The sequence below is a fragment of the Microtus oregoni genome, unplaced genomic scaffold (genome assembly GCF_018167655.1).
Source record: "Microtus oregoni isolate MIOR12 unplaced genomic scaffold, Mior012 000011F_ref0000422, whole genome shotgun sequence".
Taxonomy (NCBI): Eukaryota; Metazoa; Chordata; class Mammalia; order Rodentia; family Cricetidae; genus Microtus; species Microtus oregoni.
The window spans coordinates 28,262,659-28,286,823 of NW_024543070.1; the positions used below are offsets into that span (position 1 = coordinate 28,262,659).

Sequence of the window (24,165 nt, forward strand, 5' to 3'; positions counted from 1 at the left end):
TATAAAGAAAGAAAACAATACCTTGTGGGACTGGTGCAATGGCTCGGCGAGTAAAATGCTTGCTATACAAACATGATGAGTGTGGATCCCTAGTTCTGTATAAAAGCCAGCCTTAACCGCTAACGAATGTGACCCAGCACTGGGGCAGGTTGGAGACAGGCAGGGCCTGGAGCTTACTGGCCAGCAAGTTTAGATTCAATAAAAATCTTCTAGATAATTAATAGTAATAATAATAACAACAACAATAGAGAGCCATGGAGGAAGATGCCTCACATCATCCTCTATTATGGTGCATACAGGAATATAACACACACACACACACACACACACACACACACACACACAATAAAATTCCTTGCAACTCAGTGGCTTTCAAAGTCATCTTCACATTAGTAATAGGGGGTAGAAATGAGATGATCTTTTAAAGGTTCTCAAGTTCAGTCCACACTCTAAACCATCTCGGTCACATCTTGAGGAGGGTAAGAGAGGAAGCTAAAGATACAAGTAGCTCTGAGTACACCGGGTGAGCTCCATCCACAGACTTTGATGGGCATCTCTGGCCTGCTGCATTGTCCCATACTGCAGTGAATATATTCAAATGAAGCTCTAAATAAAAGACTCTCCTTGCCTAGCAGCAGAGGAAGAAACTGGTTAACCTCACTTGCTTCTCAGAAGCATTTGATCCCTAAACTTAATGTTATATTCTCCCAGTCACTCTGATTGTGACCTATGCTAAAACAACAGAATTCAGCAGAACACTAGGGCCTCCCGAAGGGCACCGAAGTATCCATTCACCAAGCAGCGTGACAACAACACAGCTTCCTGTGTTTATACATTCCTGTCCTGTGTGATAGATAGCCCATGCCTGAGTTTGGTGCTGGGGCAATAAGCCAGTGCCCTCAAAGCCAGTAAACCACTTGTTAAATGATTCACATACAAAAGGGAAATGACTATAATGTCCTATGTCTCCTTTCCAAGGGGCGATTAAATCAGTTCCCTGGTCTGTAATCTACAAACCCGCTGACACTCCCAGGTTCTCATGCAGTCCTCACATCCATCAGGTAGCCTCTCCCAAATGCCTGCTTGAAAGAGTGCTCAACACAGGTTAGGGAGGGCACAGTCAAAGGGGCAGGTGTGAATACGTCATCTTTTTATGGCTAACATCTGCTGCACCTTGTCTATAAATCACCGTTCCAGATAGGGGCGCACAAAGCTTTTGAAAGGTGGAATATTCATCCAGCTGCTGAAAGTAGCTCCTGTAAATGGCTTACCTTTTCCTGGTTTGGGAGATAAGCTTTTCATGGGGGAGACCTGGCCAGTCTCTTCCTAGGCACCTGCCATCCCCAGTGTCACTCTGAAACCCCTAAGACCCCAGCACTAATGCTGTTTTGAACACTGTAGGTCTTGATCACTTGCACCTGAGACAAGTGAATGTAAAACCCATAAGGTTCTCTGTAGACAGCACTTTAAGTTCTACTTCATCTAGGTGATCAGTAAAGTTTCTGAGAAAATGAATTTTTATAATAAAAGGCAAAATATGTTGTTTCCAGAATAGTTCAGAATAGTGTGGCAAGCTACCCTGGTCTCTGTTTTAGCTTCACACACATCAAGCGTCCTGGAGAAGGGAGAGCATAACAAGGCTAACAACAGCTAACATTTCCTGCAACAAGTGGAGGATGCTAAAATGCTAAAGAATGTTAACTAAAAATAAAAGAATGTTAAAAAGCATGTTTTTGAGGCTACTCAGTCAACAAAACACAACCCAAAAGACCTGAAGAGCATGCCAATCAAGAGTCCTTGCTGATTAGGAAGGATGTGAACCTGCGTAGCTATTTAAGATCCTTCATCTATGAAATAAAAGTTTCTTGTGATGACATTAAACTCTGTTTATTTAGTAGTTGAAACATGGTGTACATTTATGAGCTTATATAAACATTTAGTACATCTAAAATCCACAACTGGTAAACAATCTGTGCTTGCTTTTGTGTACAACATTGGCATTTATATCTGGACGTTTTGTTGTTGAGGAGACCCAGGTTCCGAGTCTAATCACATTGCCTCGTGTTATCACAACAACTGTGACAGAAGTGATTTGTTCCTTACAAGGACTGCTGCTTCCTAGAAAAGGTGTCACACTGGGAACTAATAAACCAGGTATCAAGGAAACAAGAGAAACACAGCTGACTTGATAAAGAAAGTACATGCAGGAGATTCCTGGGGAGCCACGTCAATGCATGGTGGTGCCACAAGCAGTGGAACATCCCGAAATGAGCTCTCGGTTCTGAACCATCAGATGTTCGAGTCTCCTGCCCCTGCTGAGAAGGGGGGGGGGGGTAGCCAGAGTGGGCGCTCCGCTAGGCACACTTCCTAGGCCCTACAAACGTCACAGCTGCAGTTCAGATGTGCCAACCAGGCCCAGGGCTCTGGCTTCTTCTGGAGTCAGGCCACTCTTCAAGGTCCTTCGTACTGCAGTGGTCCCCACAGGTCACAAACAAAGAGACAAGAAGAGAAGGAAGTATTAGCCAGAGACATATGGCACTCAGCGTATCAATACCCACCTATCCAAAACATCCAGGGTGACCCAGGACTATTCTGCTCTTTCTGAATGAAGTGCCCTGGGAGAGGCCATGGGAAGAGAGGGTTGCAAGGAGGAAAGGGATGTCCTCATAGGGTTTATAGAGAATGGTAGCAGACTGAAGAAAGTGTGGGTGGCTGTGGAAAGCTCAATGTCTCCCTAGGGTGGAATGTAGCGGAACTGTAAGAGTCGAAACATGGGAAACCTGGTTCTAATAATACAAGAGAGGGAAACTAAGCAGCACATAGAGAGGGGTTAGCAAATGCCCAGCTGCAAAGTTGTGGGAGGAAACACAAAATTGGAGATGTAACCAGGCCCTATGCAACCAAGTGGTAGAGAGAGCCCAGGGCAAGGGGTGATGGTCACGAAGAGACTCTGAGTGACGTGGGTCTCAGCCTCAACTTGACCAAGGACCTTTTGGGACAGTGATTGAAATAATCAGTGACTTTCCCTAAAGAGATGCCAAGGAGCAAACTATCCAACTTCTTAGAGCATTTAGTAGATGCTGCTTTCTATATAGCACACAAGTTTCAAGAAGGCCAACGTCCACACCACCTTCACTGGGGCATTGTTGGTCGCTGGAGGTTGTTCATATTTCACACGGAATAGGCTCAGGTTTACCTTGGCAATACACATGTCCTATTGTTTGTTATCAGCAATCTTGATTGAAAATGAAGATTGCATAAGGCCGAAAGAAGTAGCCATTGTCTGCTTAAGAAACCCTGACATTTGAAAGGTTCACTACATTTCCCTGAAGTTATAAATTATATTTGGCCCACTATGGTTATTTGAAGGTCATAAAATAGGTATATTTATTCTGTTTTTAGAATGTTTAGATCTACCTCCTACCCTATTCACAAATTAACCAATTCTTCAGTTGATCAGAACAGTCTACTAATCATTGTAGAAAAAAAGTAAACTAATCCCTTGAATCTTTCCATTCCGTATTCCAACCCACCCAAGTTCCATCATACCTTCCCCAGAAAGGCAGGGCCCCATTTCAAGGCTCTGTTGGCAGTACCCCTTAATCTACGCCACTATTTCCCGCCCCGCCGCACAAAAGCTCATTTTTTATATAGCAAAGGATTTGAAAGTTCCAGGCTGTTTTCATCACCATTCTCTCCCCTGGGTCACATGGATGTCTAGCACAAGAACAGCGTGGTGAGGAATGAGAAAGCCGGTGTTCTCTTTCTGGGTGCTGGCTTCCCATTTGGGCGGGGGTAATTTATTAGTGTGAAGCAAACAGGGCTATGCAGTGCAGCAGAGTCTCCCTGTAACTACCTCTCTGACCAAGGCTTCCAGCTGAACCTGGATTTCTTCCCATCATCATAATCTTAGCTTCTGCTGGTCCATCCTTGCCCACTGAGAGGCAGTGACTAGCCACCTGGGCACACAGCTGTCTTTAGGAGAGAAGTTAGCCCATGAACTCTAAAAGTTCGACCAAAAAATTCTAGTCCTTTTTTGTAACATCTGTTTTCCCCCCAAGAGCAGGAATTTAAAGCCTTAGGCCTGGTGTTAATTTGTTCTATATAAGAACATATATTTGGCTTAGAATAAGGAAAAATAATTTTTTTTCTTAACAAGAGTCATTTAAAAAAACAGTGTACTTCAAATACCATCTTGGAAAAGAAAAGCTAAATGAACTGTGTTGTACACTGGTGCTGTGTCTAACGTGTTGTGAGACAAGTCTTTTAAAATAGATTGAAAATTTCTTATAGTTAGGTAAAAATCATCTCTAGTATTTCACTTATCAGCTACCACAGTTATAATCCTCAGTAAACAACTGCAAAATGTGTCACACAGTCTTCAAGATTGGTGCTCATAAGAGAAGCAGGAGGACATAGTCATAGTATGAGGGAACGGGAATTAGGAAGATAATCAGAGACTGTAATCCTATTGCAGGTATCCTCAGAATCCTCCCAGTGAGCAACCAAGACAAACCTTAAGTTGTCAACTGTTGTAGGTCATGCCAAAGGACAGCATCTTTACAACAACATGGCTCTGATCCCAAAACTTCATGATCCCGTTACAGATAGGAGCCAGATCCTATCTTGAAAGGGAACTCAACAATGAAAGTGTGAACCTCTCTCAATCATGGAAAGACCTGAGACAAGAAAAGGCTAACTATGTGTCCATAGTTTGTGGCTATGTTATCTGATAGGCAGAGTACATGGTATCAGGCATGCTATCACCAAGACAGACCCTTTCAATAAATACATCCAAGAAAAGAAAGAACAAGGAGTGGGATGATTCTCCCTAGCTGCCACAGCTATACTGCATCAGTCTGGGTTGGATCCCTCCAACACTACTGAGCTTCCACATCATCTAAACAAGGCCAAATCCAGGAAGCCTGGGCTTACAATCATTCCTGGGACAATGTATGCAATCCGATATGAAAAAGCGAGAAACTAAAATATAGAACTCAAGTTCCAAGAACACTATCTCTGGTCAGACCTGCCACGACGACTGTGGAGCCATGCCTGGAATTTGTGGGAGAGTGGGGTGACACATCACAGGCTGGTAGTCTCTTGATGAGATGCTAACTAGCAGTGACAGAAAAGCGACAGAATGTGCTGTGGGAGCTTGTGGGGGTATTAAAAAGGCTTGGCACGTCTGAACTGACTGTAGTGTTTCACACCAGCAGGTAGGGCATGGACAGCGGCCTTGTACAAGCACCATGCGTGGAATCCGTTACTGGCTCTGAGCACACGCAAGTGACCTTTATAGACAGGTCACAGATTTCTAGATTTTAGGATTCTGTTTTATTTCTCTAGAGGATGGACTTTTTCTTTAGTCAAGTGAATGATGTATCCGAGACATCTTTATCATTCATATCTATTCACCTTACCACCATTATTAAGAAATTAAACACAGCAAGCACGGTTTCCTACTGAGGTCTATCTAAATCACTGAACTTCACAAAGATTTTTTTTCCAAGTTGTTTTTTGTTTAGTTTTGTTTTGCCTTTACTCTTAAAAAGCTTGGCATTATCATCTCTTTAAAGTAGGATTCGAAGTCTTTTATCTCCCATCTTTAATTTCTGTTGCTAGCACCACCCAGTAGAGATACACACGGACATGCACAGGGCACTGCACCTCTTATAGTGACTGTGTCACAGAAAAACTCAGTTTGGCTAAATCAAAACAGAGTGTATGGCTGCTTTGCATAACACTGAAATAGTAACTATACCACAGGAAATTATGACAACCACCAAAATAGACACTCTCTGGACAGATTGAAGAGGAAAATTCATTGTTACTGTTATTGTTCCCAGTGACATTGTGGGTAGAAAAATCTGAACCATGTGTTGGGTCCAATGCAGACAAGCAACTTGAAGAATAACTTCCACCTCCAAGGAATGGAAAGTTAAGTCAATACCTTATACAGTCAGTCTCTCTGTTTAAAGTCCCTGGCTCAACCTTGCCATTCTCTGCCAGGGTACTCCCAGGTCTGACAACCTGTCGCCATCTCTCTCTAAGCTCACCATGATATCTTCTAGACAAGTATTTTGTGTTTGCTTGTTTGTATATTATTTTGTGGTTCAAGGGGTGGGGTTAGCTCAGGGCTTGGCACACGCTAGGCAAGGCTCTACCCCTGAACACACTCCCAAGCTCCCTACACTTCTTACACTGAGGCTACCCATCCCAGAAAGACCAGCAGTTATCATGTGCAAGGTGTCTTCCATTTGGCTACTAATTTATCAGTGACTGACAGAGGACAACCAATGGCAACCACTGAAGATAATCTCCTGAAGATGTGAAAAAGGCCTCCAGAAATTTCTTTTAAAAAGATTTCTTGTTATTATATTTTTAAATATAGCACTCTTAAAAACTGTAAAAAAAAAGTGCAGAAAAGTTAATCCAAAAAGAAGAGAGCTCCCTAAGAGGCCCACCCATCCTTCCTAGCACACAGGAAATAGAAGTCCACAAAGAAGTACTGTTGCATGGCCTTCACATAGTGTGACATGGGCCTCAACACTGGGATTTGGCCTATAGTCTTCAGCCAGTGTGGATCAGCATCACCCCTCTGGAGAACAGTTGGTCACCTGTGGCTAGCAATGCCACTCCTGGTCATACCACCTACCTACCCACGGCCACCTAGTGCTGCTTCTCCTCGCTACAAATGTGAGTCCCCACTGGTGTTGTTAAATGAGAGTTCTGAGTTGTTTGCCCCGAGATGGGACCCATAAATCCCCATTCGTGAGTAAGCCTAACTCTGAGGAACACATCTCTGACCAAGTTCTTAGACAGGTGCACCAGAAGAGATAAGGAGCCACAACCACACTGGGGAAAGAGTAAACTGCAACCAAACTAAATGTAAAGGGCTTCCCTGGGGCTTGAGAGCCACAAACTAAATGTATTCTGGAAGATGTAAAAATGACAGGACAAGTGACGATAGTCTTTCATTAAAACCTTGAGGGAAGCCAGGAATTATGGTGCATGCCCTTAACGCAACACTTGGGAAGCAGAGGCCAAAGGATATCTGTGAAATCAAAGATAGCTTGATCTACATAGTGAGTTCCAGGCCAGTCAGTGCTGTCCCCCAGTGTAACTAATCTTCTAAGGGGCAGGAACTAAGAGGCCCTGAGTCTGGATAAGCAAAGATGCCTAGAAGTTTAGATCTTGGTAGAACACTCTAACATACATCCAAGGTTGAGAAACACAAGCTCCAGGGCCTTCCTTGATACTCAAAATGAGTACCAAGTGCCAGCAGCAGCAGCAGCACCTAGGAGCTTGCCATAAACCAACTCTTATCCCATCCAACTTCAGCAAAATTGCATCATTCACTCTGACCTCAATGTTATTTTACTTTCTGGGAAGATTCCCAACAGACACTAAAGTAGATCATATGGGAAAAAAAAAAAGCAAGGTATGATAGGCTGAAGGAATTTGTTTTTGCGTTCATTATCCTGAAGAAAAAGCATGGTAGTGAGACATGCAGAACATTGCATCTCATACCCGAGTCACCCCTATGTCAATCTCATGGACAGGGTAAACTGGAGGTATCCTATTTTCGCATTCCTACTAAGTTCTCTGCCAGGGTAGCATGACTCTGCTTTATCCTGGGGACTCCTTTCCTTCCTCGGCATCCCTTATTCTCATAGTCAAAGCCAGTGGACACTCAAGCTGTCCCCTGAATGGCCCAGCAGCAAGCTGAAGCCTGGGAAATGTGCCTAAAACACTGTGGGCCACAGCTAATGCTGGCAGATGCCAGGGATCCACAGGGATCCCATTTCTTCACAGAGAGGGGTGACTAAGAATCAGTGCAGTGCAGAGAGAGGGGTCAAAAGCAGGCAGCAGGTATAGACTAAAAAGATGAAGCAATCACTTTGATTTAACTGAAGGCTGGTTGAAAGGAAAAGGGAGCCAGGAGAACATTAAATGGTAAGTATTCTGCTTGTTCATCAAATCACTTGCTACCCCTGCTTTTTATTGTTAACCTGCCAGAGACTACAGTAAGCCCTGGAGGAGCCAGCCTTTAGTTCAGCAAGTAGCCTCTGGTGCTGGGTGAAGAGCAGAAATTCAGCCTCCAGCAAAGCATTTGAGCCAGTACTTGGTAGTAAGCATTACCTTCCCATATCGGAGGCTTTCAGAGACCTTTGAGACCTTGCTAGTTAACACAGGGTATTAATTGATATGGGCTAGGGCACATACAGAAAGTACTTTTGAAAAGTATAGCTGCCAGCCCTTCCTCCTTAATAGCAGACACTGATAGGAACTTCTTTCCTTATTGCTAAGGAACGCAGGTGGACACTCTAATGGGCGCTTCCTTCTGAGTTCCCGGCTTTCCAGGTCAAACCGAAATGCACTCACGAGATTTGCGGTTGGCCCTGGAACGTTTTCTCTCCCGTGGCACCACTCGCTGACTGGGCACTTGGGTGGCCGATTTGACAATGCGGTCCATGATCTCATCGGCTGCATCATCGGTGACAGCAGGTGACTCATCGGTTCCCATATTCCACGAACTAGTGGATCCTGGAAGATGAGACAACCAGAGAACGCCACGTGCTCAGAGAAAAGACAAACAAAAGTAGCAGAATCTTATCAATTTTCTACGGAGCTGACATCCATCAGAGGTGGATTCCAGAAAAGGCCAGCGATAGCTTCAGAGTTAGTGTCATGCATGGGATGCTGGTCTGTCTCCGCCTGTGTCTGCTATCCTGCCAGTGAAGTGGAAACCTGCATTGGGACATTTGTTTTGCATTTCCCTACAATATAGCTATGTTCCTGTCTCTTGTATTATCTAGCTCTCTCCCCCTCTCCTGTATGTGTCATTGCTACCTGTAGGTCCTGTGATTATCTGAGGACAAATGACCTAAGCCAGACACTACATAGCACATCAGTGACACCCAGCAAGGCACATCCAATAAAGCACAGAGAGCTACCAAAGGGTTAATAAATCAGCTCTCCATCAGTAGCTATATGTGCCTAGTCATTGTCACTAATTGAACTCCCCTCCTGTTAAAGAGAAACCAAGCAGGTCTGTGATACGTTGGGATCACCTCTAAAGCACTGGAAGGGGACGGCTCTCTTCAGTCCTCAGCAGAGTTTGACACAGTTTGTCTTTGAAATACCTGTCTGCTCCTTGACAAAAAAAATGTGTTTTGTAAATAATGACACATCAAGACAGTCCAAATCTCCCTATAGATGGCTATTGACTATAGACAGAAAGAAAGTACAGGTTTCCAAACAACACCAGCTAGAAACCAATGGTAACTTAACATCTAGGACTGTGACCTTTGTGATAGATTAATGTCCTTCTGGAAATTCTGGGATGAGGAGGAGCTTCTTCAAAAGGAAAGATACAGGGGCATCCCAAACTGTTCATCTCTATACCTTAAACTTCATTTTGTAGTAGATGTACAGTTTCAAAAGCTTAAGTTCCCAAATTCATAGCCACTGATAACCCAGCCTAAGTCCCAGCTGAAACCAAATTCTGAGGGAAGGAAAGTGATTTTTTAAATTATTTAAAAATGAACATTAATATGTTAATAAATATGTATTTTACTTCTTCTTTCATACTGTTACATTTAAATTTTTGATATTCATTAGCATCTAGCTATTAATGATCTAGAATTTGATCAAACTATCTAGGAACAGTGGCTCACTGGTTAGTAAACTATGATATTTATGGGTGCACATGAGAGCGTATGTCCATCCATGTGCAAGTGTGTGCTTGAAGTCCTACTATAAATATGAAAGAAGCTGAGGACAATGTTTTCAGGTGGCAAGGGCTGTTGTAATTGTTGACACAGCTTTTAAAGTCTAGTTTGCTTAGCTTTCTAGTGGCATACCTACAGTATCTGCACGTGCACAAAGACTAACCGTGCTTGTTAGTTATAGCTAAGGGGACTTATTTGCTCCCACCAGAAGGCCACCTTTTCTTTCACCATCAAAAACCATCTTAAAAATGGGCGCTTCCCTGCAAATAGCCTTTTAGAGTTGTTGCTGAGTTTCCATGTGTTCTCAGGAAGGTCTGGGTGCTGTGGTAGGTGGTAGAGGGCCCCGTGATTGGTCCAGCTCTCAGACTGGACCACATAGTCTCTATGACAATGGCTGTCTTCAGAGTAGAGCCATCAACAGCAAAACTGTCTTTCATGTAGCAGGGCCCTGATTCCCTTTCACCTACTGGTTTACAATTAATTCTGTGACTTATTTTGAAATCTGAACTACCTTGCATGAACCTCACACAGCTCCCTCAATTCCATTTGGTCCTGATAGACTTTCAGAGCACTGGGCAGAAATTCAGGAATTTAGAGACCCTCCCCTCTGAGAATTACCAGCATCTCCCATCCACTCCTTCCCAGTGACCTCTTTTTAATGTAGCAGTCAGGAGAAACCTAAGGTCACCTCTAGCAATTGGTCCAGCACTATTGGGCTATTCTGTGATGATTGTCATCTAGTGACCTCGTTCTGGAATTGATTTCTGCTTTGCATCTTGGTCACTCTCTTTGCTACCTGGTAGAAAGATAAAACCAACTCCACATGCACATAATAATATTCCCTCTCTTCTCTTCTCTTCTCTTCTCTTCTCTTCTCTCTTTCTCATTCTCTCTCTCTCTCTCTCTCTCTCTCTCTCTCTCTCACACACACACACACACACACACATACACACACTAATAATAATAGTAAATACATTTGAAAAGCCTCAATACTGGAGTCCCTCTCCTAAGATGGTTTCCACTGTACCATTTTTTACATGCAACCAGTACAGCCTTCTGTAGAAGGAGGTATGGCTACGCCCTCACTGAGAGTACTGGGGACTTGATGGCTCTTCACACACGTTCTCTGGGCACAGTCACCTACAAATTGCAACGGGGTTATGGCATGGCCTATCTGAGAAGACAAACCCCACCCACCATAGGTTACCTCGGCTTGCCCGGCTGCGAGTGCGCACGCCAAGCACAGGGGTGGCATCCTCCACAGCCGGAGATGACGTTTTTAAAACAGCCTTCATGTTCTCGTGTTCAGCTGCATCCTCGGCATAGCTCAGACCCTGTGGCTGACTTGGTGTTGCTGGAGAACTGCCAGAGAACTTGCCAGACTGCAAAACCAAAGTGATGTTAAGATGTGAGGAACACTTTCCAAAGAGGCCGTCGAGCTTTGCTTTGAGGGAAACAATCTCTCCTCCAGTTACTCAGTATATTCTGGAGTTCTGTCAGTCATAGAGAATGTCAACAAACAGCAAATACCTCTCTACAGGAAGACATAGCACCAGAAAGTGATGCAACAGGCCCCAGAAGGAACTTCACCTAACCATCCTGCACTGGAGCGGACACCATCTAGGGGAGACTGACACTAACTCCCTCCTGCAAGAGCTAAACATCAAACAAAACCCTGACAAGACCTGACATTTGGCTTGTCCGTCAAATGCCTTGAGCTTCATTTTCTAAGCTATTGCTGAGGGTTCTTGTAGATCTAACCTCATCTCAGAAAGGAAACTGAAAGTCTCTAAGAATAAGCGGCTTTGCCAGAGGTCCCAGATGTGCTGAGTATCAGGTCACAGAACATGCCAGATAAATCCAAGCTGAAACTGAACTCAGCAATACTACTTTTAGTTTCATCGAAAATGCAGATGCTTGCTGTAACAAGCATTAAAAATGCAGGCTGATTTTCTCAAAAATGCACGCATATAGGTTTTCAGGAGGTGCTCTAGAACTCTATACCGAGTTCTATACGCGCACAATGCTTACGTCTGAGTGCAGAGCAAGATCATCCACAAGATGTTGAACATGGACCCAGATCAGATCAGCTCCAACTTTTCGCTTCTCAGCCACTGTTACAGACCTGTGACAAATCTGTGCTTAGGTGTCTATGCTTCTCCGTTCTCAGCCCCCAGGGTCAACCCTCACTGCGCTCCTTCCTCTCTGACTGGAAGATGCTCTATATATTTACTTTGGTTTGTTTTTGCTTGTGATGCTGTGGATCAAACCAAGAGCCATGCACATCCACAGCAGGGCTGTGCCACTGAGCTCCATCCCCAACCTGATTCTACTTTGCTTTGCTCTTTATTCTCTTCTTATGTCACTTAGTCTGGTCTGAAACTAACAATTCTCCTGCCTCAGTCTCTCAAGTGCTGGGGTTACAGCCACGCACCACTGTGCTCACCATATTCACGGCTAAGCTAGAATTCCAGTTCTCATGTTTGGGTTGTAAAAAGCACAGAAAGGGGCTGGAAGGGAAAGCCTTTGCCCAGTTTTCCAGGGCTGAACCTGCTCTTAGGGACAGGATAATGATTAGTCCTTGCTCAGGGGCACTGGAAAATGCAGTTAGCGCCTCACTCTCTGGCACAAACAGCATGACAAGAACTGATCAGATGGTTAGTGATCACAGGAAAGCCAACCAGAAAATGTCCGTGCATAGTTCCAAATGCTAAACAGTGCCAACACTCCATGCTGACTACGTTAGGTTACTCTACAGCACACAGAAGGGCAAAGACAGAATTCTTCACATTCATGAATTGTCATACCTCAATGTCATCCTCGTCATCGGTCTACCCGAAAGGACAGGACAGGACAAGATGGAAAAGACAGAAGGATTCTTAGAAGGCACAGAAGTCAACAAAGATGAGATAATCTCAACGACAAATCACATTCTAAAACCAGAAAGCAACCACTATCATCAGAACACACTGTCTTCAGTCAGAAGGTGCCAGGCTCTCCTCCCTGTTCTTACTGGGTACTTGTTCTGTGTGGAGACTGAGAAGACGCAGAAAGTACCTGAAGGGCTTCAGGTGGTAGTCTCCCGAGGATACCCATGAAGTCAGTAATTGGCTTCCTTGACCACTACTAATCTACATCTTCCATGCAGCTGGCCGCGTCTGCTTGGGCTCACCACCACCTACTGGCTTCAGTAAGTGAACTAGCCTTCATTTACTTGGCTGTGCCTATCAGCAACATTTTCATTTTATCCTAAGTTCTGGGCTCTTCCCTGCCTAGCCTGAAGGCCTAGACTACAGTGTACCCTTCTACACTGTACTGGCCACATGACAGTTCCCAAGAAAAACATACCATACTACCTCCTCCCCAGACACATGAAATCAAGCTCTTTGTAGAATTTTACCAGTCCTCAAGGTAGCCACCAGACGTGACACTGCTCTCACAATTACTTTATCAGCAGATGTGCCTTGAAGACCCCTTCTCTAAATACAAAGTGAGTATGAAAAATCATGTCAATGTCTTGCTTTAAATTCACTACACTTTAAGTATTTCCACAGAGGTTACAGGCCAGGCCAACAAACCAGGCATGACCTTTTGAGAACTGGCTATATTTTTGGAATGTAAGACAACAAGGTGCTTCGCTCAGATGGCAAGAGAGACCACTCCTCTCTAACATCCTTCTTTTTGAGTGGATTATTAGTTTAGCCAGGATGACTGGCATTTTTTTTTTCATCAGGCATATGCACATATGCAAGATGCTGTGTTTTGACTCTCCATCCTTCCCAAGGCCTCAAAGTGTCATTGGTCCCTTTCTATAGAAGAGATGAAGTCAGGGTTGAAAGGTGAGAAGGGTCCCACACTAGGGTCCCTCTTCCCTCTGCAATTTACTTGACACTAAGTTCTCATAAACTTACGAGGACTGTTGGGAGCACAACATGAAGATGCATGCACCCACAGGGCTCCAGAGAAAGCAGAAATGGTTAAGCACACAGGATTGTCCTTCCAATGGGAAAGATGAAAAACCTGTTCTTCCACCCAGAAGACTGGCAATTGGAAGTGATTAGTAGCCCGGTGATCTGTGTCATCTGTTGGACCAGGCCATATCAATCTCCTGCAGTCAGGACTAGAGTTGGCTAGTAATCTAAATGCTCCTTATCGCCAGGGGCTTCTGAACTCCCACAACCAGGAAGGGAGATACATAATAGTCAAAATGGCCTTTATATTATCTGTATGCCCAGAGGCTCCCCCAAGGGTGGCTAATAGCCCAAAACACCTCTAAACTACCTGCATGCCCAAGACTAGGCCAAAACTTTCCCTAAGCCCTTAAGTTATTACAGGTGGCCTATCTCTAGAACCCCTCTTCTTAGAGGAAATGACATGTACTCTGAGTGAGTTTCAATGTGATTATACTTCCCTGTGCACTGGAGATCGTAGTACACCAGGAAACATCTCCAAATTATATCGAGCTTAAATTTGTTGGGAATAAACTGCCTGAAAGCAGACTCTCTGAAGTCTTGATCCGAGTTGACAAAGTCAATCCAAACTAAGCTTTCATTCTCTTCCTTTGTGGTTCGCTTCCCTGCCTGGACAACTTCAGGGTGCCCCTCCGATGGTCACCACTGATGTAGAACCAGGTTTGGATGGAAAGATGAAGAATAAAGTCCACACTGAGCCAGTCACAGAAAGACCCCATGGGTTGTGGGATAGGGGAGTGAGCAGTGCAGGCTCAGGAGGCAGGAAGGTGGAGGAAGTTCAGCCTTACAGACCAGGGAGATCAGCCTCCAGAGCTCCTCCAAGGCTTCTGACTTGAACTCCTGCTTATTTGGTATCTACATTAAAACTGACTGACTACAGAATTCACTAGAATGTTGAGGGCTCCATGATTCGATTTCTGCTGTGTGTATGTCATTTTCTAATCAGGTTATGCCATCCCTGTGGGGTGACCTTGCCTCTCACTGTCAGTCCAGGCACCTAGAACAAGGCATACAGTTCAATCTCAGAGCATGCTAATATGAGACTATTTGGCTTTAGTAACAATATTCTAATATTCCAGAAGGTGGCAGGCTTTCCACGCAAATACAAACAACTTCTACTAATAGGGACTAGGTTAAAAGTTAACTTTGAAGGAATCTGTACTGTCCAGATTTTAATAGAAATTTAAATACTTTTGAATCACACTCTAGATACTTCTAACTCTCTGAGAGCCAAATCTTCTCAAGGAAGGACAAATTTAAAACTTAGTAGTCTCTGCTAAAAAAAATATTCTCAGGAATTTGGCAGGAAATTTTAACATGTTTTCCTAACTATAAGCATATTGGGCTTGTGTTGTTTGCCTTACAATATGTCTAATTTCCACAAAAATAAATGATTCCTTTTTTATGGCTTTTAAAAATAACACATTGGAATGAAATGTAGGTCATAGTTTGCCCAAGTGGGTCCAATCTGCTTTCTGAATACCCCAGAAGGCTCCAAGAGAACCAGATTTTAGGAGACAGAAAAGCCTGGCTGATGATACTAACGGTCAGAGCTGTGAAGAGTTGTAGAACAGGCTCCCTCTCGGAAAGAGTGGTCCTCTACCCCTAGGGCCCGGAAAGTCTGTGGGAGGAGGTCTGAGTAGAGGTGGGTGATATGAGGACTGGTAGTCTAAGGCTCTCCCTAGAATTGCCTTTTAAGTGCAAAGTGTCTTGTAGTCAGTGCATCTGGACAGCCACAGGAAGTGGGAGGCCTCAGGCATGCTTACTCTTAGCAGTAACCACATTCCTGGTTTTGCCTGCACCGTGAACACTCCCCTGGCCACAGATGGCAGCCTCCATAAGGCCTTAATTGATTTCTTTCTTCTGCAAAGACATCTGCCTGACTTGAGTCCAACTGAGGCTTAGAGCCCCAGAGTGATGGCGGTCCTGATGACTTAACCCGTTACTTCTTTCTTCCATCCCACGGATGCCAAGTACTTGCACAGGTGGGAAAGGTTCATGGGCATGAATATAAACAATGAAAAAAAATCACATTGAGATCTTCAATAGGTTCCAAACCTGGTCTAACAGTTCCAACTTCCTATTCCCTCTGAGCCTATTCAAATACGAATAAGCAGTGAGGAAAGAAAGGATTCACTGAAAAGGAGAATTCCGAGAAAATGTCTTCATTTTTTTCCTCAAATGAAACTTCCAGCTTACTAGTAATAATGTATGAGATAGTAATAATACCTGCATGTTTCACAGAGGCACATCAGAAAGGGACCGTGCCCTGAGCGCCTTCGTCAGTCTACAGCAGCTTCCTGCCTCCTTTCTGTTCCACTCATGGAACACGTCACACCATACAGCATCTGTAGCTAGTCTGTTTCTGTTTCTACTTCAAAATCCTTTCCCGGGCCATGGGATATTCTCCTGAGGCTTGAGGTGGGGAATAAAGAGCCAGCAATAGGAGAGAAAAGTGTCAAGGACAACCCCAAATGCCATGGAAAAACTTCCACTGGACTTAATGTCCTATGGAATATCTTCCAACCCTAACATTGTGTGACTCAAATTATGTGACCATAATATTATATCTTAGCGCAGTAACATCAGTTTGCCAACTCACATTCTCGAACTGAGTGGTTCAAGTGGCTGATATTGTTACAAGAATGAAATTCCTAAATTAACATCAAATAAATACATCTGCCTTCCTATGCTCCTGGCATCATCTGATACATGCCCCCAGCATTTTATCAAATGTGAATTGTCATCAGTTTCAAATAACACCAACAGGGCTACGACACACATTCTCCTCCAGGCACCCAGTCTCCAGGCACAGTGTCCTGGTGCTCCTGTACTACACAGCAGAACTCCACAGACACCGTCGAAGAGCAGTGTGAGAACACTTTGTAAAAGGGGAAACTTTGTCCACGATCGGGAAGAAGAAAATAACACACCCCCCCAAATCATGGACCTACTTATGATTTATCTCGGTTTCAAAAGCCACGACACGAAGCAAGCGAGTTCGTGAAACTTACATCGGTGATCATCTTCCCTCTGGTCTTATTTCTCTCTCTGTGATTGGCCCGCTTCTGTTTCTGCTGCAGAACCCTTTCCCTGGTCGTGCGATACTCTAGTGCGAATTCGCTGATGATCCTGCAGAACTTATTGATGTTCACCTCTCGAATTGCATAGGGGGGGTGGCCCATAAAGAGCAAAAAGGAGTGAAACCTGCAGGCAAAAACAACAATAGCGATGGCAGTGACTTCACTTTTGAGGAACCAAAATTACCAGTGTAAAAGTTTTCTATAAGAAATCATTGCGCACAATGGGAGAGCACTGTTCATTCCTGGGCCTCTGAAGTCAAGAGTCCTCTCGAGTAAAAACAGAAACAAAAGTCAAGGCCATTTCACTCTCTCTTCTGAATGGTAAGACTAGGAGGTAAGAGTTCAGATTACTTCATTTGCTTTTACATTTGTACATGGACCTGTGAAGCTTTCCAGAAAAATGATAAAGTTGTGTCTTAAAAAAACAGGCACAATTTCTAGATTGTGGAAGAACTGAGAAGAGTTTTGAAATCCCTGAAATGGTTCTTGGAGTAACTGTGAATATGTACAGATAATGGACTTCAAAAACGGGTTCTAAAGAGACGCCTACCAATCTTTCAAAGAATTTTGAAATGTTTTTCTTGTAATATTATATATGTAATCTTAATTTAACTAGGCTATGCCAAATTAGTTGAACAAAAATTTATTTCAGTTATTATGTTTATAAATCAAAAATTATTAAGATGAACATGGTGGCAGCTGCTTTCTCTCATGGGTCTTTCACAGTCACTGCTAACTGGTGGATCCGTAAGAACAGGTGAGTTTGCACATGATCGATGGGGCCAGTCAAGCTGTTAGGGCAGGAGGATAAAACGAAAGGCAAATGTATGGGTGCCAGCAACCCAAACAGGATTTTCTGGGAGGGTCAGAGGTTTTGAAAGCCAAGAATTGCTTGAAAGCAAAGTATTGCCTGGAGCAACAGTTGTGAAATCATATACAACTTTCTCATCTAAAACTTTTTATGTAGGAATTGATTACAAGGTAGAAGGCCCTAATATAAAGTTCTTTTTTTGGTCTACTTCCCAGTACGTGGGTGAAAGATGACCCTAATAGGTCTGGGCTATGCTTCTGGGCAGTGTTTAAGGACGTGAAGCAAGGCAGTAGGACTCAGTTCTAATCCACCCAGTTTAGCAATAAATTTCTGCTCTCATTCATCCTATAATCCAGGCTCCTACAAGACTTCATTTGAACCCAGAGTTCTAAAGGGTGGATGTTTATGCTGCACACTACCTTGTACCCCCTGTCAGTCATGAAACCTTCAGTACCAACCACAGCTATGATACATTTCTAATCCATCCTGGTCATCCCCAATAAGATGGCCAACAGTGAAGATCTATGAACGTGGGTCAATCAGGAGCAACCAACGTCCCCCATGACCAGCTTGAAAGGATCAATTCAAGCAAACACATGGTAAGGAATGGTTTCTTAAAACAAGTTTTTAATCTATCTTGGATAAAATGGTTAATAAAAGCAGGGACAACAGTTTTGCAAGATCTTCATGTTTTGCTCTAGTTTTACAAGACTCCAAATGGAAATTGTTTATTTTCATATTTTTTAAAGTTGGTAATCACTTGCATAATAAAAAGAATAAACGGTCAAACCAGCCTATATCCTCTGCTTCCCCTTTTATAACCATATCAAAAGCATAGTATAATTTGAGTGAGAAACTTGATAAAATATTTTATAAAATTCTCTTACACAAAAGCAATATAAGGTAATTGAAATGTAGATGTGATTGGATGAAGTGTAGTTAGGGGGTTTATAGTTAAACAGCTTAATCCCAAAAGTTCTCATTAATGGCTAGATACCAACTTAAAATAATACTTTTTCCCAAAATTGCTATCCTGTCCAGTACTTTACATCCCTCTCCCCCACTTTTCCTCACAAGTTACCATCAAGGCCAAGAAAGAGGAGCTGGTGGGGGGAATCACTCAGTAGATGAAGAACTTGCTATGCAACCTTAGGTGAGTTCAGAGTCCCAGAACCCATACAAAATGCTGGGCATGGAAGTGCAGGTTGTACTGCCAGCATTGGGGCAATAGACACAGGAGAATCTAGAGGCTTCCGGGTCAGCTCATCAAGTTCATTCAGTGAGCCCTAGGTTCACTGAGAGACTCAGAAAAAGAGCTGAGGAAGACACCTGATGTTGACCTCTGACTTCCATATGAACATATATGCACATATGGACACACACCAACACTATGCATTTATATCACACAAGGCCTGAGAAAGTACGTTCATCAAAGCAGAAAATGACACAAGAAGGAGTGGGCTACGGGGAGATAAGAGCATTAGGTTTAGAAAGTCCTATATGGTTTAAGAATACTAGAAGGAAATATTGAATAAAGAAAAAAGAGAGGGATACAGATGTCCCTATATCGCTGTGATGAAAATCAAAACAAGGTGATGGCTCATCAAAGAGTGACCCATCCTTGCATGGAAGGTAGGCAGACCAGGACTCTACCTGGATTAAAAGGAAGTGGCGCAGATAGGTACCGAGCCATACTAGACCCGACAGACCTGCACCAGCCTCCTTGGAAATCAAGCATGACTCCAGGAACCTGGTCCTCCTGGATCCTGAGACTCTGAGGAAGGCTGGTGTAGAGGAGAGCCCCGGGGTAGGGTTCCGACCTCACTCATGTATACATGCTGGACAGTAGCTGGAGAGAACACTACTAGAGGGTCTTCAGGGGCTGAGTGTAGGTCAGATACAAGAAAGAACTTTCCTGAGGAGGAAAGCAGTCTCACAGAGAAGTAGGCTCTTTGTAGGTGGCATGACTCCAACGGCTGCGGAAAAGTAGCCAGAGATCTTACAAAAGCATCTCCTGGGTCAAAGGGGATTTTTTTCACTAACGTAACCCCAACATTCCTTCTAATTAGGATTCAATGGTACTGTTTTGCATACATAGATATCAAGACTTCAGTATCTTAGGAGTACCTTCTAAGTACCTAGAATACACAGTAATGTTTTTGTAAATTGAACTTTCTGATCTGTGGGTATAAGTTATTTTCAGTTTTCTGTAACTTCTTCTGCACACACACCTGTTAATTATCCTCCGGTGAACGATCTTTAAAATTATAATTCGCTCTGCACAGTCTTTTAGGAACTCTGACATCCGCTGCTTTAAAACCGGTTTCATCTCATGTTTTGCAATTGCCTTGAGGTGATCCCATGAAGCCTTGCATCTTCTCTCCATCTGACATAAATTATCCTGAAGTTGATCAAAGTCAACCTGAAAATCGGGGGGAGAGAGAACATGGCAAATGCATGAAACAACTGGACACCAGCAGGAGCCGGGAGCCCAAAGCCCCTGGGAGGGAACAAGAATAAAACCAAACTTACATGTTGAAATACAAACATATTTATGGCCTAAAAAATGATTCACATGTGTATTTTTCATTATCTCCACATCAATTTATTTAGTGATAAAACCGTTCTCCAAGTGAATCCAATACAGGAGTCACCTTTTCTTGCCTTGTTTGGGAAGAAGTGTCCTGAGAATCTTTGGGAACTGTAAATTCAAATGTGAAATGAAGGAACCTAGTACACGATGAGCTGAGTAGACGTCTCATAAACCTTTTCAGGGTCCTCTTGTTCTCCAGGGCTAATATTTTACTAAAGGCTAAGGAACTTCTCCCAGTCAGAGAGGCCCTGCTGTGCTCAGCCATGGATGGCTCTGCTGTGCCCAGCCAGCAACAGACAGCTGACTTCTCTTCACCACAATTCACAATTTATATGAAAAAATGATTGGTTTCGTCCATCATTAATAAATCCATCCAACACTCACGGAATACCTACTGCATAACACTCCCTATATCAGTTACTAAATGCACAGAGACCCCATAAGTACACAGAGACAAGTGCAGGATGCAAACTGAATTCCTGTCATCAAATAACTTTATCCCATAGACTAAGCTCTGAGGGGTCTACAGTACCTTCAACACTGTTTGTGTGGAGGTAGAGTGGCTTGAGAGTTAATGCAAGCTACACACGCACACACACTTGAGACAGAGCGTGAACAAGTATTCTGGGAAGTGCAAAGAGTTCAGAAGGACAATAAACCCTATCTGAGGCTTTATAAGGTAATGTAGAGGGTTAGTTAGTCCAGAAAAAATACCCTTTGAGCACCAGGTTTGGTAGAATGAGATGAGGAGTGGGCAGGACACTGAAAGGGACAGGAAAAGAACTAGATAAGCAAGTGGAAATGGGCTGTATGTAGGGGCCGAGGTGGACAAGAAGTGAGCAGCAGTGGGAGGGGGTAAAAGTGAGACAGACAGATTTCTGAAAGAGCAGATCAAGGAGATGACCTTGATGGTCAATACAGGGAGAGCAGTAGGGCTACAAGGGAAGACCCACACAGGATTGGCAGGAATGACCTTGTACTTCCAGCCCCACCCAAAGAAGACAAGGGAAGGGACATGTTGTGGAATATTATCTTAATATTAATATTATTTTAACTGGGCAAAGATGTGTTACCTTTGTTTATGCTGCAGAATATTTAACTGTGTAAAGGTGTGTTACATTTGTTTATTCTGCGTTTGTCTAATTATGTAAACATGTGCTGCATCTGTTTCACCTTGCCTGCCTAAGGCATCTGATTGGTCTGATAAAAAGCTAAGCTAGGCAGACAGAGGATATATGGGGCTGGAAGGCAGAGAGAATAAATAGGAGGAGAAATCTAGACTTAAAACGAAGAACGAGAGGAGGAGGAAGAGAGAACAAGGGAGACACCTGGGGCCAGAAGCCATGCAGCAGTCAGTCAGACATGAGAAGCACTGAAAGTAAGATATACAGAAGGAAGAAAAGTAAAAAGACCCAAGACAAATGGTAGCTAAAGAGAAACGGGTAATGTAAGTTAAAAGAACTAGTCAGAAACAAGCTAAGCTTAGGTCGAGCATTCAAAACTATTAAGTCTCAATGTCATGATTTGGGAGCTGGTTGATGGCCCAAAAGAAAAAGCCTGGTACAGAATCAAGTCAACAAAGGCAGCCTGAAGGAGGATCTGCCATGGGAGAAAGACTAGGAGTAAGAGGATTCCCGAGGCCAGGAAAGCAAGGCTTAGTGCTCCAAGCTACAAACACTCCGTGAAGTCTGGGAAAGGGCAGCAGATAGCCACACGGTCTTCTGTTGGAAGATATGGATCTTGAACAGCCATCATCTAGTGTAACTATTGTGGGCAGTGTGGGTCGGTGTGGCCAGTATGTAGGCAAGGTACATTATGCAGCAACTATTTAAATGACAAGAAAATGTCTAGCGGGCATTGGGAGAAGGCTGGTATTGATGCGGGCCCAGGACGGCCACAGATCTGGTCTGGTATCAGTAATTCTGTGTCAGGGTCACTTTGGTTGCTAACCAGCTCCATCTGGGGAAGACCCTGGGCAGAACCAAATAGAATCCAGGTGTTCTGGGAGGCTCTGAAACAAGGCCAAGAGGAAGGGACTCTAGGCGAACTGGTTTTGGTCTTGAATAGCTATCAAAGCCTTCTGAGGAATGACTTGTGGAGGTGGTACAGTAGCGACTACGGGGCCATCTGAGGAATTTTCTGCATTGCTTAGGGCACTTCATATAAGTAAAGACCACAGCCTAGTGCCCACTACAGAACAGAGGACTCCATTCTGAGAAGCCTTCTGTGAGCTCTGTCAGGACTAGAAAACCACTGGCTGGGCCTCTTCTTGCCTCAAGACAGGGACACTATGAGTCCAACTGAGGGCTCCTTCTGGGTGTACCTGGTAACTGCCAGGTTGTAATTCCTGGGGGAGGTAAAGGAAGCCCTAGTCACCGGGTCACGTGCCAATCCGATGGGTGATGACAGAGAAGGGTGCTCCTTCAAGGAGACCTCTGTAACCCTGGCTCCTGGCCATGCTACTCTCCAGTCACACCTCATCCTCAAGTGCAGTGGATCCTAATACTTTCCACTCACACGTCCAAGCCTACTATATTTCCAGAAGTTTCCTCTACAGTGGCCTGGCTTCCAGAGCTTCTATAGCCTTCAAAATTCTGTTGTGTTTGGGGTTCCCCTGGGTATTGTTCTGCCTCAATGGTCCCCCTATCTTGCAGGCAGCTAAGTGACCACATACCACAATGGTCTCTTCCCTAACCAGCCATGTGCTCAAAGATATTAAGTCTGAACTTTAAGAGCCTGCAGCCGAGGGTCCAAAGCCATATACTGTTTATAGCCCTGTAAAAATGTTCCCTGTGTGTAAGATCATTGGAACAGCCAATCTCTGAGCATTGGGGCCAGGCATACTTGGGTTTCTGGCTCCAGATCTCATCCTGGGTACTGTGTCATCTCAGGAGGAGCCAGATGGCATCTTTTTGATATATTTGCCTCTGATATGCTTACCTAAAGCAGGCTGAATATTTGCAACATTGGAGAGAATAGTCTGGAAACTAGCACTCTCTCTCGCCAGTGGACACTGGAGTGAGGCTTGCATGGCAAGCTTGCCCTGCATACCTCAGTAGGAAAGAATCCGACCAAGAACCAGAGATAGGAAAAAGATCTTAAAAGTTCATTAGAAATGGCATGAAATGAATCATAATTGTGAGTTCCAGAGCAGGCAGTACAGGCTGCACCAAATGGCTTGCGAACAGAGGCCGTATGCCTCTGAGATGACGCAGAAGACCCAACAGTGAGGCCCACGAGGCCAGTGCCTCCAAGGCCAGGGACGTACCTTGGCTGACCTGGTGATGGCCCCGATCTCTGAGTACAGATCTGAGCTGTCTGGAAAGTTCTCCACCACCATGGTGCACACGTGATGGAGAAGTGACTGCTTGTGCACGGTATCTTTGACCTCTGGAACCTTCTCGAGGTAGCTTAACTCAAATGCTTTGGCCTGTTTGGTGACATCGAATAAAGACATGAGAAAAATCAGCATTACATGGGCTCTTTCAACAGGGCAGGTGGTTAGAATCAATGTCCTACAGTAGCCTGACGTTTAGTTTCTCCAAGACCAGTGAGCCACACAATCCTTCCTCTGCTGCTCAAACTGGAACAGCCACACCCAGCACATCCCTGAGTCACCTCCCAGGGCTTTCACAGGTCGCTGACACCTGCATACCAACAGTTTCTTTCTCCTCTGATCATTACTGAAAGTCTGCTTTCTGACCAGACTCAGGCCAACAGCAGCAGCCAATACGTTTGCTTTTTTAAAAGAGAATATCAGGCCTGAAGAAAAGGCTTATAGTGGCTAAAGAGGACATACCGCTGTTGCAGAGGACTGGTTGGATCACCTACACTGGAGGGTTCGCAATTTCACTGATAATGTTATCTCCGAGGCATCCAAAGCCTCTAGCTTCCATGAGTGTATACACTCATGTATATGCACATACTCAATTAGAAATAAAATCAGTCTTTAAAAGAATATCTGAATGTG

General features: G+C 44.0%; 1 protein-coding gene across 5 annotated transcripts in view; it reads right to left on the bottom strand.

Annotated features, from left to right (window-relative positions):
- Window positions 1–1,877: 1,877 nt before the first annotated feature.
- The window catches only part of Fhod3 (formin homology 2 domain containing 3), a 412,200-nt gene continuing 389,912 nt past the window's right edge, over window positions 1,878–24,165 (bottom strand). For 3 of the 5 annotated variants that reach the window (XM_041660396.1, XM_041660394.1, XM_041660397.1), the window contains 7 exons: window positions 23,464–23,625; window positions 19,834–20,024; window positions 16,723–16,915; window positions 12,545–12,568; window positions 10,945–11,119; window positions 8,389–8,550; window positions 1,878–2,466 (listed from right to left, as the gene is read on the bottom strand). In XM_041660396.1, coding sequence (XP_041516330.1) covers window positions 2,384–2,466; window positions 8,389–8,550; window positions 10,945–11,119; window positions 12,545–12,568; window positions 16,723–16,915; window positions 19,834–20,024; window positions 23,464–23,625 — 990 coding nt within the window. In that variant the 3' untranslated portion in view covers window positions 1,878–2,383. The remainder of the gene's footprint in view (window positions 2,467–8,388; window positions 8,551–10,944; window positions 11,120–12,544; window positions 12,569–16,722; window positions 16,916–19,833; window positions 20,025–23,463; window positions 23,626–24,165) is intronic. The other 2 variants (XM_041660395.1, XM_041660398.1) reach the window with 1 other exon arrangement.